This window comes from Panthera tigris, chromosome D4 (genome assembly GCF_018350195.1).
Source record: "Panthera tigris isolate Pti1 chromosome D4, P.tigris_Pti1_mat1.1, whole genome shotgun sequence".
NCBI lineage: Eukaryota > Metazoa > Chordata > Mammalia > Carnivora > Felidae > Panthera > Panthera tigris.
Genome location: NC_056672.1, coordinates 65,841,829 through 65,862,978, shown reverse-complemented (window position 1 = coordinate 65,862,978; position 21,150 = coordinate 65,841,829). Strand labels below are relative to the sequence as shown.

The 21,150-nt window shown below is 42.8% G+C and overlaps 1 protein-coding gene across 4 annotated transcripts in view; it reads left to right on the top strand.

The window, feature by feature from the left end:
• ABCA1 (ATP binding cassette subfamily A member 1) overlaps window positions 1-21,150 on the top strand; it is a 132,439-nt gene that overhangs the window by 21,035 nt on the left and 90,254 nt on the right. For all 4 annotated transcript variants that reach the window (XR_006210846.1, XM_042965355.1, XM_042965354.1 and 1 more), the window contains exons 3-5: window positions 9,711-9,804; window positions 13,783-13,924; window positions 15,243-15,361. Coding sequence is in view for 3 of the 4 variants with exons in the window: in XM_042965355.1 (XP_042821289.1) it covers window positions 9,711-9,804; window positions 13,783-13,924; window positions 15,243-15,361 (355 nt within the window). In the remaining variant the exon portion in view is untranslated. The remainder of the gene's footprint in view (window positions 1-9,710; window positions 9,805-13,782; window positions 13,925-15,242; window positions 15,362-21,150) is intronic.

Below are 21,150 nucleotides of genomic sequence, written 5' to 3'. Positions count from 1 at the left end.
GAGGTGGGAATGAAGTGAGTTAACAGCCCAGCTCTTAGACGCTGATCTCTTCGTGTCAGTGTGGACTCTCTCAGCTCTGACTGAAAGCCTCAAGGAATATAAAACTGAGATTTGTTTGATTGCTGTGGAGGGTTCTAAGCCATTCACTTCCCAGTTGGGACACAAATTCTTTGCATATCTTGAGAAGATCATCTTTAATGCTCAGGTGAATGGTGTTTTTACACAGAGGAGGGTAAAGGTTGTGAGGCACGGTGAGCTCCCTGGAGCTCAGACATCAGCTCTTTGCTTGTCTATCTCTGATGAACACTCCTGGACACCCTATCTAGTCTCCTGGGCTTAGCTGCACCCCTCTGTAGTTGGCTTCTAAATCTGTTTCCTGCCCTGCCCTTTCTTCTGAGTTCAGAGCCTGAGTCCCCACTGGGCTATCTTAACTAAGCTTAACATGTCTATAACCAAAACGATCATCTTAGACTCAAAAAGCTGTAAGAGACCTTTGAGAGAATTGAATTAGTGTTTCTCAAACCAGAATAATGCTTGGACATTCTTTAAAAGAACAAAAATATCAAGATTCCCCTTGTGTTCGCGAAACTTATTCTTTTTCTTTTTTTTAATTAAAAAAATTTTTTTTAATTTAACTTATTTTTTTAATTTACATCCAAGTTAGTTAGTGTATAGTGCAACAATGATTTCAGGAGTGGATTCCTTAATGCCCCTTACCCATTTAGCCCATCCCCCCTCCCACAACCCCTCCAGCGATCCTCTGTTTGTTCTCCATATTTAAGAGTCTCTTATGTTTTGTCCCCTTCCCTGTTTTTATATTATTTTTTGCTTCCCTTCCCTTATGTTCATCTGTTTTGTCTCTTAAAGTCCTCATATGAGTTAAGTCATATGATATTTGTCTTTCTCTGACTCACTGATTTCGCTTAGCATAATACCCTCTAGTTCCATCCACGTAGTTGCAAATGGCAAGATTTCATTCTTTTGGATTGCCGTGTAATACTTCATTGTGTATATATACCACATCTTCTTTATCCATTCATCCATTGTTGGACAGTTGGGCTCTTTCCATATTTTGGCTATTGTTGATAGTGCTGCTATAAACATTGGGGTGCATGTGCTCCTTCAAAACAGCATGCCTGTATCCCTTGGATTAATACCTAGTAGTACAATTGCTGGGTCGTAGGATAGTTCTATTTTTAATTTTTTTGAGGAACCTCCATACTGTTTTCCAGAGTGGCTGCACCAGTTTGCATTCCCACCAGTAGTGCAAGAGATCCTCTTTCTCCACGTCCTCGCCAACATCTGTTGTTGCTAAAATTTCTTCTTTTTTGTGATGTTACTTGTGTACATATGTGAAACAAGGTATAAACCTCTGTACTTATAGGCTATTATACAACCATATGACCCATACATACTTGCAAATTAAATGCAAACAAAATTGTAAAACCAGTACAATTCAAATTAACATCGTTAATGTAGTGAGACAGCTATCATTGTTCAGCTGAAACCAGATTATAAGTAGTAAGGTGAATTTGGTAGTGAATGCTGTAGTGCTGATTCTTTGGAGTTTGGACAGTCTACATTGCTGTGCTAACGATTCAGTTCTTCAACTGCTTTTCCAGTGACCTGCATTTGATATCATTTGGCGTTCATTTGGTCCAATCTCCTCTTTTATAAATTGCGTCCGCATCTGTTCCTTTTTCATTAGTCTGCTACAATTACATCGGTGCCAACATAATCACAAATACAAATGTAAACCTAGGCTTTGAAATCTTGTGCCAGAAGTAGTTATAAAGTGGGCATTCAGAAGATTCAGATTTTTTTAAAAAATTTTTTTCAGTGTTTATTTTATTTTTGAGAGAGAGAGAGACGGAACATGAGCAGGGGAGAGGCAGAGAGAGAGGGAGACACAGAATCTGAAGCAGACTCCAGGCCCCGAGCTGTCAGCACAGAGCTGGACGCGGGGCTCAAACTCACGAACCGTGAGATCATGACTTGAGCCAAAGTTGGACGCTTAACCGACTGAGCCACCCAGATGCCCCAGGTTCAGATATGTTTATTTGAATTTGTTTAGATGACCATTGAAATGAAAACACAACATGTTTAAAATCCTCACAGGGAACTCCTATTTAATCCCTCATGAATATATGTACTAGTCTGAGAATCACTGATTTATTTTTATTTTATTTTATTTTATTTTATTTTATGTTATGTTATGTTATGTTATGTTATGTTATGTTATGTTATATTTTATTATTATTTTTTCCCCCTCATGTTACAAGTGGGGACCTAAATCCTAAGGTCACTAGTCAGAGAGTAGAAACTAGAATCTATGTATCCTGTCTGTCTTGATTGATGATAATAGTAATAGTAAGATATAATGTGTTATTATATAATATAATAAAAGCAAAAGCCTAGGATGAGCTTCCATTATTAATTAGATTAATTCTTTAGGACCCCATGAAGTACTGTTATCTCCTTGTGTCGTAGCTGGGGTACTTGAAGTTCAGAGAGAGTCTAAGTAATCTGTCTGAAGTCCATCCACGCTGCTACTCAGGAGTGCATGTAGGTTTCGAGTCTAGATAATCTGACTCCAGAGCTGGTACTCTAAATCACTGTCAGATTGCTTCTCAGCAGCATCATTATTTTTTGTTTTCAGTCTCAAAAACTTGAAGTTTCTGACCTTTTCCTCACCTTTGCTTCTGTTTCTCATGGCTTTTCCTAGGTATTTCCTGGGAAATTTCAAGTCCTGGTATTTCCAAGTCCTATCTGTTCATCACTTATCCTCACTTCTTAACCATTGTGTGCTCCAGGTCCCCTCCTCTTCTCATCCTGATGGCAGCAGCGCACATGATGGGAAACTGTCTTTGCCATAGCATATCCATTAACCACTGAGTGGTGGAAAGAATTGTATCATCTTAGCAATGAAAGCAGGGCTCAAGGTAGTCCAGTCCAGACCTCTCATTTCACAGATGAGAACACTGAGATGCAAAGCAGAGGAGGGATTTCCCCAAGCTCAACCAAGGAATCAGGAGCTTGGGGTCTTGGAACAAGACATGGGATTGGGCCATTCAGACTGGGCCAGCCTCTTCTGGTCTTGAGCTTGTCACTTCTGGTTTAGTACTGCTTGTGGATTTAAAAAGAGTTAAGATTAGGGAGATAGGCAGGCTTAGTCAAAGGCAATTTGTAGCCTTCTGGCAGAGTTTTTGCTGGCGGAAGTAAAGATACAGCATCTGACACAAAAGGGCTTTTCTGGATGGTACACCACAAGCCTGCTAGCTTGTCCTTACTTCCCTTCCTGAGAGCTCAAGGAAATGTATTTTCCTGAAGCTGAAAAAAAAAAAAAAAGGCAGTTTATTCCAGGTTATAGATGCTTAGGTTGTCAGAGCTGGAGAGATCTGGGCTGCCCCTAGTACAGTTGATGGATCTGGGATTCCAGGCTGGGGGGCAGGGGTCCAGAGTGGATCAGTCACGGAAGTAGCTCCGGAACCAGTTTCCAGGTGTCCCTACAGGCTTTTTTTTTTTTTTTTTCTTCCCCCGGCTGGTTTTGCTTTATCTGCACTAAGGGTTTAATGCCCATGGATCTTAAGTGCTGACTGGTAGCTACTTCCCAATCCACCTGGCTTGGATTTCTGGATGATATTGTTGAGACATGGGGACCTGTCCAGGGTTTTGGTTTCTCTTCGTTAGCTCACATAGTCAGAACCCACTGCCTACTGGGCAGGGAAAGAAGCTCCATGATTGTTCTTGCCCACAATGTGTGGGATATCATTGCTTGTTTCCCATTTTCTCAGATTCTAGAAATACACACTTAGCTTCAGAGCCTGGTACCTGAGATATGCTTAATAAGTGGTTACTGAAGGAGTAGTAAATGTATTAAATGGGCCATTAGTTTGCAGGTCTCTAGGAGGCTCCCCTGCTATAGGGGCCTTGTGTTCTGCTGCTGGGAAGAATATGTAAAAACTGGGGGCTGAACAGTACACCCCAGAATAGCCCTGTGGAAAGGCAACATTTGCCCTTTCCCTCTCTGTCCTTGTTTGCTAATGAATCCTGGGGACCTCTTTGTGCCCCCATTGTCCCCTCACAACAGCCATCAACCAGGGTTAGCTTTCCGTTGTTTCTGTTGGGCAAAGAATACACCGAGAGTTGCGAAAGTCGAGTGCAAAGCTCAGTTTGGGTCCAAAGTAACGGTTAACTTGTGTGGGTGGCAGTCATTCAGTACAAACAGGGCTTGGGACCGGAAGGGCGAGGGGCTTCAGGGCTCTCAGGATCCTCATCTGGTTTTAGGCTGAGCCAGAGGCCAAGGTCCCATGGAACAGATGGGACACTGTGGCCATCTGGCCTTTCTTTTTTGCTTTTGCTATTAATTTTCTCTATTAGATCTGATTAGTCATGTGCCTGGGAAGATAGGTAATTCTAATTGTCGCAGAGAGTATAGGTATTTGGACTTTGGTTAACGATAAGGAATAAACTATCAAATAAATAGAAATTAAAACTCCTCATTTAAGAGCCATTAGAGAATTTTCCAGGGTAGATGAAAACTTTCCACATTCCCTCTCCACTTCCAGTTTCAGCTGATACATTTCTTCCTCATCCTTGTTCCTGGCCTGGCAGTGACGGTTCAAATCCGGATAATAATTCTAATTTTTATTTAATTCTCATTCTGTTCTAATTCCAGCTTGGCCACCATATGCCTCAATGGCTAAGGGAAAGTCGTTTCTCTTGAGTTTTAGTTTCGTCTTGTATGGGATGAAGAAAGTTAGAACACGTAGCCATTTATTGTTTCATTGGGATAAATATTGACTGAACATCCACTACATATGGGACAGTGGACCAGGTGTAGTGGTGGAGCAGACAGATGTGATCCTGGCCCTCGTGGAGCTGACAGTTCAGCGAGCGAAGCAGGTACAAAACACATCACAGAAGTAAAAATATAATAACAAACTGTGATAGGTGTTAGGAAGAAAATAAATCAGACAGACTTTGGCACTATGTTAGATTCTACCAGGCCTTGGAAAGGGACTTAATGTAGAATGGAAAGTTATGACATTTAAGCTGAGAGCCCTGAAGTTCAAGTTGGAGAAGATCAGGAGCTCAGAGATTAGGGGCAACATCATATTCCAGGTAGAGAGACATGTGGTGTGAAGGCTATGGGCCTAACGCATGTTCCCAAGTCAAGGAACAGAAAAGCCAGTGGCACTGGTGGAGTGAATGAAGACCGGCTAGGGGGATGAGTTGGGGATTGGCAGGGCCAGATCATGCCTGGCCTTGGAGTTGGGGAAGGGCAGTTGAATTTTATTTTATGTCCAGAAGAAGTCCCTGAAGTGGATGGGTCATGATGATGGGAATCAGATCGTGTAGTCCTTGGCCCTGAAGGGACTTGAGTGACCGTAGCCCAAGGAGACCATTGTAATCATTACATGTGTATGTACCATTTTATGTTCTGTTTTCTTCTTTCATTTGATGTAATTTTGTGTATATCTTCTCTTATTTCCAAATAATCTTCATATTTGTAATAATGATTCTCGATATGTAGCCTGCATTTTCTAGTTTTGAAATACTTTTATATCCATTATCTTCTTAAATTTCGAAGCAATTCTGAGAGGAATGCTTTAAAATATGTGTCTCATAGGTAAAGAAATATTATAAATTAGCAAGTTAGTAAGAGGGGGATCTTTTGGCCCCAATCTACCATGGCAGATTGCTGTTAATTTTAAGGTAATTCATCAATACAGCTTTTATTTGATAAGTTCATATCCTATTGCCAACATTTGGATGTTTATTTATTAACTATAAGCCTCCATGTCCTCAACTGTAAAGTGGGGACAATAGCAAATGGGGATCAGTAGAACTGGGTTCAAGTGCTGGTGCACTCTCTTACCAGGCTACAGGTGATAACTTCTTCAAACCTTAGTTTCATGGTAATGATTCAACCTGTCTCACAGAGTCATTATGAGAATTAAATATTAGAGATGAGATGTATAAAAATCCCTGGTATATAGTAGGTGCTCACCATTGGCTGTAACTGTTAAAAATCTATAGACCATGAGTTCATTATACCTCCATGGAACTAGTTGATGTTTTGTGACCATGCCACTGAATGGGGTCACTTCCCACCTGGGCCACTGCTGTGTCAATGTCATTTGGCCTCTATAGTTGGGCAGAACTAGCAGTTAATCTCAATTCTGCCTTTGTCTCTATGACTTACTCTTCCTTTTCCCCTACTTATATATATTTTTGCCACATATAAAATGGGGACATTAATGGTTCCTACATCACAAGGTTGTTTGGAGAAAGAAATGAGATCATCCATATGTAATGTGCTTACTATGTACTGGACTCTAAATAAATAAATGGTAGCTACTGTTTATCCTAAATATACAGATGGTAGCTTCAGAGCACCAAGGGTGATGACCACTGTTTATCTTACTCATACTGTTCACTTATTTTTGTTTTTGTTTTTTTCTGAGTTCATTATTTTTTGAGTTCATTCACAGTTATGCCATTTTTTTTTTAATTTTTTTTTTTAACGTTTATTTATTTTTGGGACAGAGAGAGACAGAGCATGAATGGGGGAGGGGCAGAGAGAGAGGGAGACACAGAATCGGAAGCAGGCTCCAGGCTCTGAGCCATCAGCCCAGAGCCCGACGCGGGGCTCGAACTCATGGACCGCGAGATCATGACCTGAGCTGAAGTTGGACGCTTAACCGACTGAGCCACCCAGGCGCCCCTACAGTTATGCCATTTTTAAAAAGTTTTATTCCTGTTGATATTTGTGAATGATTTTATTTAGCTATAAGCTTGTAAAACATACAATTTTGTGCTCTGCTTTTTTTCACTTACTATTGTATGTTTAATAGTGTCTGTGTTTCATAGATGTGGTGACTGCACAATATATTGTCCAGTAGATGTACCATAATTTAATCATTTCCCATTGCTGTGCAGCTAAGTTGTTTCCAGTATTTTGTAATTGCAATGCTTCAGTGGCTGAATAACTTCATGTGTACAGCTTTTTGATATTTTAAATTTAGTTCTGTAGGGTGAATTTGTAGGAATATTACTTGGTGAAAGGGGATACTCATATTGCTTTTCCAGAGGGCTCAAACTGATTTGTATTTTCATCTGTATTATTTTATAAACATCAGTTCATTCTCTTACTCAATGAACATTTTTTAGGTGTTTCTTGGTGGCAGGCTTAGTGAGAAGAAAGTGATAGTGGGGGAGAAACTCTTTTTTAAATAGGGTCCCTCCTGTGCCATGTTCTGATGAAGGCACTGAGTACCTGGGGAACTCCAAGGGGGGGCTTTCAACTTTGATGGTAGAAGAGAGTGAATGTCATTTGAAATCTTGGAGATTTCAATGTGTGTTGCTTCTTTGGGATTATTTAGAGAAATACTAGGAAGATTAGCCACATCTTCGGTCTTGGAGACCCCACACTGACATGTGCTTTCTTCCAAAAGACTCATTTGTCTTTTCTTTCCCCCTTAGTGTGCTATCAAATAGTGTAAACTATTCTTTATGGATATATGGTAACAGTGGATTTTTGTTCCATTTGAGAAGTAATACATATACATTATGGAAAATTTAGGAAACACAGGATAGTTTTTTATTTTTAAAATGGAAAAAAAATTTATGTTTTTAAACTTTATTTGGAGAGAGAAAGAGATGGTATGCTAGTGTGCACGTGCAGGGGAGGGGCAGAGAGAGAGGGAGAGAAAGAATCCCAAGCAGGCTCCATGCTGTCAGGGCACAGCCTGATGTAGGGCTTGACCCCACAAACCTTGAGATCATGACCCCGAACCATGAGATCATGACCCCAGCTGACATCAAGAGTCGGACATTCAACCAACTGAGCCCCAGCCCCAGCACTGAAAAGTATTTTGAAAAGTCACCCATGTTCTTACCACCCCAAGATAGCCACTGTTATCATCTTTGTATTTCCTTCCAAAAAGAAGATTTAAAAAGAGTTTAGTAGGTAACCATAACAAAGGTCTCTGGAAATTAAAAGTGTTATTTAAAATACCAAAATCCAACAACAAATGACAGCAGGAACAGAGAGGTTTTATTAATTATGATGTGTTCACAGTATGGAATATCAAAGTGACCATTAAGATCCATATTTTAAGAGAATATTTTATGTCATAGAAGACTTCCATTATGATGTTAAATAAAAAAGCAAAATATAAAATTGCTTTATAAATATAAAATATGCTGTATAATGTCAGTTTTGTAGAGAAAAATATTCACGTATACATAGAAATGGCAAAAAATATTAACAGAAAGCCTTTGTTAGCTCAGTTTACTAGGGATTATCTTTGGGAAGTAGGATTAAGGGTGATTTGTGTTTACTTTTTTCTACTTTTCTGGATTTTTTTTTTGAGAGAGAGAGAGAGAGAGAGAGCGAGTATGAATGGAGTAGGGGTGAAGGGTGAGGAAGAGAGAAAGCATCCCAAGCAGGTTCCATGCCCAGCGTGGAGCCCTGTGCTAGGCTTCATCTTATGACTCTGGGATCATGACCTGAGCCAAAATCATGAGTCAGATGCTCAACTGACTGAGCCACCCAGGCACCCCCTTGATTTTTTTAATTTCAAATTTTTCACAATGAAAATATATGTACTTAAAGATCAAGAAAAAAAAATCTGTTTAAAAAAAGAAGGGAGGATTTTAGGTCAGTGTTCTCTTGGCTTTATGGCTCTGCAGCCACAGTTGTAATTACTCTTAACCACAAGGCCCTGTGACTCTTCTGGGCTCTTTGGTGTTCATCCTAATTAGAACGTTAGAGTCTAGAAATGAAGGGAATAAAAGAGGTGAGAGTCTTTGTGTGAGCACCCCCAGTTCAGTTGAATCATGTCTAATGATTTCCATACTGTCCCTAGACTTATTTATCCACTGGTAACTCACTGAGGCAGGGTTTTCCTTTAGAGACACCATATTGTTTTCACCAGTGGATCATGCTTACTTGTAAGTTTACTGATCTAACCCACTGGAGAAGATGGTACCCAGACCTTGATGGATGGGGAAGAAGAACTTTGCACTTTTCCCAGCTTTCCAGTCCTGGAGGCACACAGTTCAATATGGAACTCTGTGTGATTTTCCATTGTGCTTTGGAGACCTTTCTCAGCCCAATGGGGGACAACTTTGTGTGCATACAAAGGAGCAGAGATGGTGTGTTTAGCACAGCAGGCTGCCTGGCTTTCTCCTTTCAACAAATGGTCCTTACCTACCTGACACTGTCCCAGGGCTGGGAATGCAAAGCTGACGGGAGTGTTTGCCTTCAGGGGGTGCTCATATTGTGGTGAGGAGGCCAGTGATAGATGATTTCAGGGGCTGGAGGAAAAGGCTCTGGGAGGAATATGCACCAGTTACTATATTATAGGAGAAGGGCTTCTAAGCTCAGTCTGAGATTTTAGTAAAGGAAATGATGCCTGAGTAAGTCTGTCTTGAAGAACGAATAGTAAGTAGTGAACCAGATGAAGCAGGATAGGAAGCATTTTCCTTTCTTGAGGAGAACACAGAGGTATGGAGTAATAGGTTACAACATGAGAACTGTAGACAATTCAGTGTTGTTAAAGCCTGGAGAGTGGTAGGAGAGGCTGGAGATTTGATCAGTTGTTTAATTAACTTTGCTGTGGATTTCCCAAAGCCAAAGAGCATTAGGCATCTATGTTATTTTTTAAATTCACAGCACTCTATTTTGTTTCCCCCCTCAGTGTCAGCTGTTGCTGGAAGTGGCCTGGCCCCTATTTATCTTCCTGATCCTGATCTCTGTTCGGCTGAGCTACCCACCCTATGAACAACATGAATGTAAGTATCTGATCATCCTGCCTGAGACTCCCCTGGCAAGCGAAATCCAGGTAGTGGACACAGGCTACATTTGACCTGTCCCAAGATGCTATCTTTAGGAAATACCACACATGATTTGGAACAGAAAAGCTTCTAATTTTTTGATAAGGCGTGAACTCAGGAAACCATTTTCAGTCTTAGTGAATGGTGATAACAGTAATTATAATAATAGCCAACATCTGTTTCATCCATTTTAGATCATGAAAGTAAAATAACCTTACCCATAAGTCAGAAAGTGGTGATTAAAAAAGCCTCCTGGGGCAGTGCCTTAACTCAACTGTCATCTGGACCCTGCCAGTTTTTTTCATATGCATTACGTCTTTACTGCACAATTTGCAAATCATGGAAACATATAATTTTAAGCAGCATTTATATAGAACTGCTCAGATTGACTAATATTCTTTTGTGTGATTGTCATAACAACCTTGTATGATAGACTCCTCATTGTTATCTATTGCTTTAATTTCTTGGTAAGTAAATTGAGGCTCCAAGAAGTGCAGGGACTTGCCCAAGGTCACATATCCCATAAGTAACAGGTGAAATTAAGATCAGATCATCAGACTCCCAATCATGTGTTTGGATGGTGGCCTTTAAAACAGCGTAGAAAATATAGTAATGGCTAAGAACACAAGCTCTAGATGTCAAGTTACTTGGGTTTGAATCCTGGTTTCAATACTAGGCATATCACCTTGGGCAAGTGACTTAGCCTCTCTGTACCTAAGAGAATGACAGCACCTACCCCTTGTGGTTGTTGTGTTGTTCTGCAATCACCGTCTTTGTCTCCTGGCTAGGCGTGCTGGATGGACTGACTGCAGAAATGCCCCCGTCTAAAGGGTCAATATTTATGTGGGAGGTTTAACTGGGATCTTTGTTCCATTGCTTCCATGACTTTTCCTACCATTAACCAGCTCCACTCACATCCTGTCAGCTCTACAGGCTTGCAGGATACTGTTCCTCTGGGAAGAGATGGGGTTAGGGTCACCTTTTAATTGTGTTCTTGGTCTGGTCCCATCCGTCTCACAGCACATAATGACAGTTATTTACCTGCTAATTTGCTAGCGCATATTATACCTATTGAAGTTAAAAAAACAAAAACATGAAACCCACAAAACCTCAAGAACATTCTACCAAATGTCATTTTTCTGATCTCACCAAAAAAGAAAAGAGCATAAAATGAAATCTACGCTCAATTTGTGGGCCAGGGAGGTAATTCTGCTTTTTCTTTTGGTGCCCTGAAGTTTAGTGAATGAATGCATGTTTGATTTTATTGAATCATTACCCTAAGCTTCACTGAAGTACACATTTTAGGGAAAACTCCACTTTTTCATCTGCTAGGCTATAATCTCTCAGGAATGATCACAAACAGGCAAGATGGTGTAGTAGAAATCACGCAGACCTTGGCATCAGACAAATTGGGGTTTGTTTGGATCCTTGCTACACTACTTGCTGAGATTGTGCTCTTGGACAAGTTGTGAAATCTTAACCCAGAGCCCTCTGGATGCAGACTATAGATTCTCAGAAATGTGAAGTTCCTATTCTTACAGAAGGCAGGTGAGACTTTAATCCCCCTTTGTGTACTTCTTGCAACCTTACCTCCTGCTCTCACCACCTTCTAGGGACATAGCCAGAAGAACAGAGAGCTCAGATAAAGCTTGCAGAAGTGTCTTTCTCTGGGAATAAAGGATTGGTGTATAACTGTTCCCCATAAATCTTCCCCGATTTGGTCAAGAGCCATTAAGGTCGTAATCACTTCTGTGGGCCCTGGGAGTCCATTATGCTATTTGATTGTCCTCCTGTATACCCAGTGCCAAGTCCCCATCCTGTTCCCCCACCCCCCCCCCCACATTGGGGGATACAACCTATAGGAAAGGGTCTTTGCTTTACTCCACAAGGATCAGTCTAAAATAACTTCGCCTTCCATTGCCCTGTGTTGCATGGACCAACATTACCCTGTCTTTGGTGCCAAGTATCTCCAGGAGGTTAAAGAGGAGAATCCCTTGATTCTTCAAGCATTTGGTTGGGTTACATAAATTTCATCTGCATGAAGAGCAGCTGACTTAGGCAAGGGACCTTGTTTGGTTTTCCTTGAACTATTAACAGGGAGATAAGGAGGTTAACTGAGTAAATGTTCAACAGGCCAGAGTCCCTGTAGAGGTTGGCCACAGTGATCAGATCTTGTCACATCCTTGCTTTGGATGTTGCCTCTCTGGTTGGACTATGGATGGAAGAAAAAGGAAGAAGGACCCCAATATTGAAATTGCAAAGGGTAGCAAACTCCTGGTTATAGTTTACCTTCTGGGTAGACTTTGTTAGCACATTTGTATGAAAAGAGTAAGATGAGTAAAACAGGATTCCTGCTTTGGAGGATGGTGGTAGCTGTGAGGTGGAGAGGCTGTTCCTGGCTGGACAGTAGCAGAGTGAGTACTATTGTAGGCGCACAACCACAGTGCCTCAGTAATCCTGACAGGCTCACTCATTGAGCCTTTACCCTGTGCCAGGCGCTCTGATACATGCTTTGCCTGTAAGAATGCATGCAATACTCACCACAGCTCTGTGAAGTAGATTGTATTTTTATCACCATTTTACAGATCAGGAAACCGAGGTAGGAGTTCGGTGACTTGGCTGAAGTTGCTACTTAGCAAGTTTTGGGGACTAGATGTGAAACCCAGTTAGTCTAACCTCAAAATCTGTAAAGCTACATAGTTCTTCATCACCTAGAGCCACTGTTTTTGTTTTTTTTTTTTATGTTTATTTATTTATTTTTGGAGAGAGAGAGATGTGTGTGCATTCAGGGCAGGGACATAGAGGGGGAGAGAAAATCTCAAGCACAATCCGAGCTGTCTGTGCAGAGCCTGATGTAGGGCTTGATCCCACGACCCTGAAATCATAACCTGAGCCAAAATCAAGAGTTGGACACTTAGCTGACTGAGCTACTCAGGTGCTTTGAGCCATTGTTTTTAATGGCCATTAACTCTTTTAGGATCACAGATAATCCAGAGAATATGATGAAAGCTGGAGCCATGGCCTTTCTGTCCAAACCACACATGCTTGGTTCTCACGTTAAAAGCTCCTGGTTCCAGGATTCATTTATCTTGATCCTCGTAAGGGGCACCTGTAGCTGACAACCTCACACGATCTGTGCCTTTGACACATGGGACCAGTCCCAGACTCCCCAGTCATGCTGTTTGTAAGAAGCGCCTCCATAATGAAGGGAAAGAAGAGTGAAGGGGTGACCTATGGGATGGGGCTCAGTGTTTTGATAAGCGACAGAACAGCAATGACAACAAATATAGCTTCACAGATGATATCTGATCCCAAGTCAGCATGGTTATTAGGTGCCTTTGAGGAGCTTGTGAGCTGGCAGAGGAGGAGAAACTGAGGTGTTTGGCCAGCAGAGGACAGTACCTCAGGAATAAGGGAAGGAACATGGATCGGGATCACGGACATGTGGGTTCCACTCCTAGTCCTGCCCACTGTCTCCTTGAGCATTCTTCACCTGACACTTCATCTGGCTGTGGTTTCCTTAGAGCATGAAGGAACTGGCTAATAAGGTCATTCCCAGGGCCCCTCCACATCTCTGAAAGGTAAGGCAGGAGGTGGAAGGTCGAATAATGATGGCCAAGTGCTTGCTACACATCAGGCACTTTTTGTATATGGTCTTCCTCTACTACTGTCGTCACTTCCCCAGGACTGGGGCCTTGAATCCCATTCCCCAGGTGATGTCAAGTAGATTAAGAACTACTATCTGATGCCAAGTTTCTGACTCAGGGTAGGATGTGTCCAGAGGTGGCTGGTCTCTGTGATGTGGGTAATGGGACAGACAGAATTGGGATGAAGCAATATATGGGTGGAACCAAAAGAGATAAAGGTTCCTATCAAGTCCCGGAATCACTTCAAGAATTAATGTTTCTCTTTGTGTTTTTCTTCTTGATTTCATAGGCCACTTTCCAAACAAAGCCATGCCCTCTGCAGGAACGCTTCCTTGGGTTCAGGGGATTATCTGTAATGCCAATAACCCTTGTTTCCGTTATCCGACTCCTGGTGAGGCCCCTGGAGTTGTTGGAAACTTTAACAAATCCATGTAAGTACTATATCAGGTTTTCTTTCCAAACTTGTCAGTTAATACTTTTTCTTCCTTTCTCAACCTCCAGAGAATTTTGAATGGTTGAATTTGAGTGAAGTTGCTTTTGTAAAGGTTTGAAGAATGAGGGCTGGGAGGATTGCCACCAGGATTTAAGACTATGGGGACCTTACTTTGGTGCATTTTAGGAGTAACAGTATGTAGCTAAGAGTCATGTGGTTGGGGGCCATATTTCTAGAAACTGGTCAATAAGTAGGGAAGGGGAGACATAGCAGAGTTCTGTCCATTAATTATCCTACTCATTTAGCAAAACTTCCTGTGCATCTGAAATGGCTGCTCTCGGAGCTGGGGGAGGTGGTGCAGAGGTGAGCATGGGAGGGGGCCTGCCCTCAAGGAGCTCATGGCTAAGGATCAGAGAATTTGGTCCTCTGCTTCCAGATCCGCTCTTACTCTGTCACTGCCCTGTCATACTGCAGTGTCCCTATGTCTGCAGGTCTTTCTCTTCCCCGGGTATGAGCTCTCTGACAGCCAGGATGTTGCTTCCTTTGCTCTTGTATCCCTGGCTCCCGGCTTCAATATTGGACATAGCATGGACTTGATAAGTGTTTGCGAAGTGAGGAAGATTGAAGATTGAAGATTCTTGGAATGCACAGAACCGTGGCATGAGTTGGAGCGGACAAAGGACTCTACGAGATGTATTAGGACAGTTCTGAGGAAGCAGCAGTTGGGGCAGGCAGGGCCACATTACAGTGTTCATGGACCTCAGGCTTTGTAGCTTTCATGGACCCCCTTTTATAACTGTTGGTAAAAAAAATGAATATAATCTAGGTTGAATTCATCATCATATATATTCATTTGAATTTCTGAATTTCATTTTTTATTCTGATTTTAAAAGAAATGAAAGAATTTTGTGGACCCCTAAGAATATTCTGGGCCATAGGCACTGTGTCTACTGTGTCTCATGGATAAGTTGGCCCTGGATGTGTGTGTGTGTGTGTGTGTGTGTGTGTGTGTGTGTGTGTGTGTGTGTAAGGGAGGGCTTCCTGGAGAGGAGGCACATGGGCTGGGCCTTGCAGGGTGATAAGATTTGGTTGTGTGCACACACGGAAGAGCGTGTAGGGCAAAGGATTGTGCCAGGTGGGCGGGAGCACGGGGTATTCATGGAGCTGGGGTGGGAAGTGGTAGGAGGGGACCGGAGCTGTCCCACAGGAGACCTGGCAGCCAGGCTGGGGCATGCTTTCCTGGCAGGTACTTTCCTCAAGCCAGAGTGGCAGCTGGTCTAACTGGGGCTTTTCTTCTTTTCTTGCACCTCCTACAGTGTGTCTCGCCTGTTCTCAGATGCTCAGCGGCTTCTTTTATACAGTCAGAAAGACACCAGCATGAAGGACATGCACCAAGTTCTAAGGACATTACAGCAGATTGAGAATTACAACTCAAGTAAGCACAAAGCCTTCTGTGTGTTGGTTCATAATTGGAAATTGACCTGCACGGGGGTGAGATGGCAGCCCGGATGGCCTGGCACTTGTTCCTTTTAGCTCTTTCCTGGGGAGCTTTCTTCCTCAGTGGCTGGGCCATAAGACCTCTCTGCAGGAGGTGTTTGAGAAGAAACGAGGCCGACTGTGAATTTGCTGGCCTCCTCCTGGGGACAGAGGAAAAATCCCCAGAGAGGAATGGCACAGGCCCAGCATTAGGACAATTGGGGGGTGCAGGTTGCTGCCAAGTTCATTTTTTGGGGGTTGCGCGTATGGTTGCTGCAAATGGGCACATTTATAGACAGGGGATAATTACATGCGTATAAGAGCGGTTAGAGTTGCAGCTTGGTATGGATAGGTGAAAGTTAAGCCTTTATTTCTAAAAGGGAAATGCAGCTCATCTTCCCCCTGGTCATTCGGTTTAGTCTGATGGGCATTTGAAGTCTGATTTTAAAGAGTGGTCTTTATCTGCGATCTGGTGAGTGCCTGGGTAGTTTCTCGCCTGCCACTGAGGAAGTGTCTGAGGAGCAAGTGGTTTGCTGCGTCAGGGATCGGCTGCACGAGTCAGAGTCACGGAGCAGCCTTCCAGGCAGGCAGTGGCCGGCCAAGGGGCGGGGGGGGCGGGGGGGGGTGTGCGGGGGTAGCGGTCTCCCGAGTGCAGGCAGTCCCAGTGCACACAGTCTGTAGACAGTTGCAAAGCAATAATGAAGCCAACCGAGAGTCGGTCTGCTTTCTATCATCACCCTGTGGTTCTAAACAATGTTGGTCATACGTTATTACTCCCCATCATGGGCCACTTGTTGCCACTGCTCCATCCGAGACAGTACTTTGTACTGAGTTTGGTGTTTTGGGAGGGCTGGGGAGGGTCAGCTTCTGCTGAAAAGCCTCCCAGTTTGTGACCCACTTGGCAAAAGAAGAAATGGTGTAAAGTGCTAGAATTTCAACCAGCCTTGGAGCGTTTTCTTGGGAAGACAGAACCATGCTTTCGCTGGGCAAGAGAAGAGGCAGTGAGCAGTGTGGGAACTGATGACACACGGAGTCGTGTGTGGGTGGCATGGAGCAGGTGTTGCTTCCCCTCAAGAGAGGCGTGGCTGTGCTGAGCCGCCTGGGTCGGCTGCGAGGGGCTCCTGGCTGACCACTCCGTGCTGTGTGGCCTGGCCATCCTCTTGCCCTGTAGGCCCCTAACCCTGCACACATGTGTCTGTCCCAGCACCAATCGTAGTCACAGCCACCAAAGTCTCAGTCCTTTCTGATCTGGAGGGTCCCTGTCTGGTGGACCGGAGGATAGCTAGGGTTATTTGTCCTACTACAGAGAGACAGTGTAGGATATATTATTTTGCAGCTTTGTGACTTTGTAAATAAGTCATTTAGGCCCTTTTAGGCCACTCTCCTCCTCTGTAAAATGGGGACAATAGGAGAACTTATCTCGTAGGATTGTTGTGGGGAATAACATGTGACTGCTTGAAAACAGCACCTGGCACATAGAAAACACTTTGTGAATATGAGCTAGCATTATTTTGAAGTGGTGACATCTTGGGCAAACCACTTAAAACCCCTCTGAGCCTTGATTTCTCCAGCTATAAAATAACGGGTAGCTTGCAATGTAAAATGTCAAACCTAACACAGTGTCTGGCACAGTAGTAGATGTGTAATAACTGGGAGCCAGTGTTACTCGTAGGTGTCAGTGAGGCATTTCTGAGCACCTGGCCTCTCTCTTCTGCCTTTCAACTTCATGGCTGGAGAAACAGACTTACTGATGGGGCTGAGTTGTTAAGCAGAGTTTCAGATCTTAGTGGAAGCTTCGTTAGATACAGAACCATTTTTCTTTTTGAGCAGCTGGAGACATGAATTAGGGTGGAGAAGAGAAGACAAACCTATGTCCAAAAAACGTTCTGTGCAAAGCTCTGGAGAGGGTTTCCTGTGATTTTGATTATATCATGCCAGTGCTTATTACCCATCTCTCCATTCACTGGTCCATTCCTTTTTCTGTGCTGCAGCTACTTAAATTGTTTCCACCTTTCTTTGCCTGGCTTGCATTCCTGACCTGGGCCTCAGAATGGAGGGAAATGCACAGGGATGGCGTTTCTTCCTAGGCGAAATCAGTAACTTTTTGCCAAATTCGAATAGCACTGTAGATTTCAGAGAGAATCCGAGCCTGGGGTATGTCCACGTACATCCTGACTGAGAGCCCTGTGTTTATCTGCACTGAGAGCCCTACTCACAGTATGATGGGCTTAGTTAGCCCTCTTATCCTGCCATTGGCGGGATTGGACAGACCCTTGGTCTGGAGTCTTGCCCTCATCAACCTTCTCTGCTCCACACCTACTTCCTGAATGGGACCTACCTCTCACATGGCAGCTCACTTTGGGTATTGATAGCTCTAATTAGCAGAAAATATTCACTACTCCCACTATACCTTCCAGACAGTGGGGCTAATTCCATTTCCCTTGAAATATTTAAAGACAGCTCTTGTGGTTTTTTTCCCCGTTTCTTCCTGAAGTCTTTGATTTTTTTTCGAGGCTAAATGTCCTTCATTCCTCTTCTGGATTGTTTTTTCCGCTCCTATTTCTGCCTCTCCTTTGGTTGTGTTTCAGTGTGTGTATGCCCTCCTTGAAGTTGATCAGAAATCACAGCAGTATTCCAGCGCAGAGTAGAAGGGGATTTTTGCCTCCCTTGTTCTGAGCAGCTATATTTCTGTTAATGCAATATGAGATTGCATTAGACTTTTTGGCATCCACGTCACACTGTTGAGTTCTGTTCCATGTGCAATCAACCAAAATTACAGTCTTTTAAATACACAGTATTGCAAATTACTTGTTCTCCATTTCTTAATCATGCTGTTGGTCTTTTGAACCGACAGGGAAAATAATCTGTCTCTTTTTTATTTTACATTTTTTAATTCCCTATGTCATTTTGTCCTAGCCAAACCATTTTAGATTCTGATTTTGCCATGTGTACATTTGCTGCTTCTTACTGTTGCCTGTCATGTAGGAATTTGATAAATAGCTCTCTTTGTTCTCATCCAAGACATTAATAACTATAAACCAAGGCTTGAGGTTTGGATCAGTCCACTGGAGACTAATAGCCCCTTTGGACACTATCACTCAGGCTCTTAGGGATTCACCAGCCTATGGTGTCGTCTGTGCTGGACTCCTGCTCCTGTGATCTAATTGAAGGACTTGTTATTTACTTCAGCTTGTATCTGCTAGATTCATTGAACTATCCACAGATAATTTGTGTTTATGGGGGTCTCTACTCAGATACTACCTCCTATTCCCATGGTTTCCTGGGCTAGAGAGTGTGATTTCACTTCTACTTATTGGATTAGACCTTAGAGGTCTTTTAGTTCATTTATAGATAAATGGGTTGACTGATTCAATCATTCAGCTAATATTTATTGAATGTAGTATGTACCAACCACTGTTCTAAGTGCTGGGACACAGAGATGTACAAAACAAATATGGCCCCTGTTCATATGGAACTTCCAGAAAATAATCTGACTTAGAAGGGGGAGGAACTTTTCCAAGTTTGCATAGCCACCAGGTTAATCTAGGAATGGAACACAGCTAAATGTGTGCTGCTCCATGAAATTCTGTTTCTACAGAATTCTCTTTCTTGTGCTGTTCCAATAATCTTTCAACTGAAAAGGCCTCTAATTTTCAGAATTAAATCATAGACAAGTCTAATTATTTTTGAAACCATCCTAATGAGAAACCCATGTAGGAAGCCTTACAGAGGGTCCCCACCCTATTTCCTCATCACTGGAACTTGTTGGACATTTTATTATTTTCTTCCTAAACCTATAACCACACAGGGTAAGCAGTGGTTAAATTAATGTTTGGGAGTCCATATGAGGAACATTCATCCTTCCTAAGTCCCTATCATGACTGCAACCCAATGGAAATATAAAAATTGAACAAATTCTCAGGAACTCTAGAAGAAATGACAGATTTATATTCTGTCTCTGTGAGATGCAGACTGGCAAAGATTAGTGTTTCTCTCGATGACTTTTGTGTAGTATCTGAGATTATTTCAATGGCAGACAGATGACAACTTTTAATTTTAACCCATATCAAATTGCAACTTCATGGGGATTATTGCATAGAAGGATGTAAACTAGAGAAAATTAATTTAAAGAATACATAGTTTTATGTGCATATGGTAAAACTTGTGAGAGCAGTTTGTAAATGATGGAAAATTGGAAAATGCTGGTGTAAGAGAAAGAGTTTGGGGCTTTGGATTAAGATTTGTTTGGGGAACAAATTCAGATTCTACCCTTCGTTATCTGTGAATGTTGGGCATATTTAGATTATCTCTGACCCTCCATTTACCTAGAACGTAGAGATTAGCTACCCCAAGGGTCATTGAGCATCAAATCAGATGACATCTGTGGATGGTCAATGGTGGAGGCACAGCACATAGTTGACACACAATAAATCTGATTTGGTTCATTTCCCCTTCTGCTCCTGGCTGACTGTTTGGCTTCACCAATTTGTTCGACCTCTCTGGGCCTCACCTTTCCTTGCCTTGAAATTGGGACTTTGGCAAAACAGCCTGAAAATGTTTCATCTTAGAAACTTGGTCAGTACTTGGATAGGGGGATCACCTGGGAGTACCCAGTGATGTGGACTATTCCCTAGACTGTAGTTCTTGAGGGCAGGACTGGGCCTTGTTCATGACTCTCCCCCACGTATTAGCACAGTAGCAGACACATGGCAAGCCATCAGTGGACCTTTGGAGAATAAAAGTGAGAGAAAATACCTGCCTTTTCTCCTTCACAGAGTATTTTGAGGGTCAAGTGAGAGTACTTTGAAAAGTGTAAAATCCCAGCACATGTGATTTTCAAGTTGATTCCCTTATGTGAACCCAAGTCAACTGAGCTGTGAATAATAATGACAGAAGTTCTTAAGACAGTTTCGGGTCTCTTTTTTCCACAAGGTTTACCTTCCAGAACTTTACAGGAAGTGCTCCCATGAACCTGGGAGACTGGAAGTAGATTTACTGAGAAGCTAAAGAAGTTTCACTTTCTAGCCCCCTGTCAAGGACTTGGTAGGAGTCTTAGCAATCAAAAATTGTCAAAGTAGGATTTTTAAAAAAATATTATTTTTCATAAAGAGAGTCCCCCCCAAAGTGTGTCAGCTTCAGGCCTCACAAACCTGCATCTGCTCTTGTCAGAGGCTCTGGGGGGGCAGGAAGAACTGCCACCTTCCTCAACCTCCTCCTTGGTGCCTGCCCTCAGGCTCTGTCACCACTCCAGTCCACCTGCCCCTCTTTGGTGAATCTGCCATGTTCAGATGGGGTGACTAGTACATTGGCCAGAGCCAAGGCCTCCCCAGTGGGGCTGGTGCTGCTCAGATCAGGATTGGTCTGGAGAAGATGTTTGCTCTGTTCTGTCTTTACTGCTTATTTCCCTTTCAGCTATTTAAATGCGTTGCTTAGTCCTACCCACCAGGCTTACTAGCCAGCTTCCTGCTGAACATTTCTGCTCAGGCATCATCTTTGCCCCAATGCCGGAATGTTCACTATTGACTCTCCTTCATCTCTAGATGGCACCGTGAGGCCAGGCTCCTCTTGACTTTGTTCCATATACAGGATCAGGACTTCCTGCTTGGCTGGAAGTTGGGAAATGCACATCCTGGGGCTGAGGTTTCTTGCCCTCCTGAGTGGACCATCCTCACATCCCCTATAAGAAGTTCCCAACTCCTCTATTTTCACAGTTAGCTAGGCTCTTGTCCACTGCCATATCCCATGACT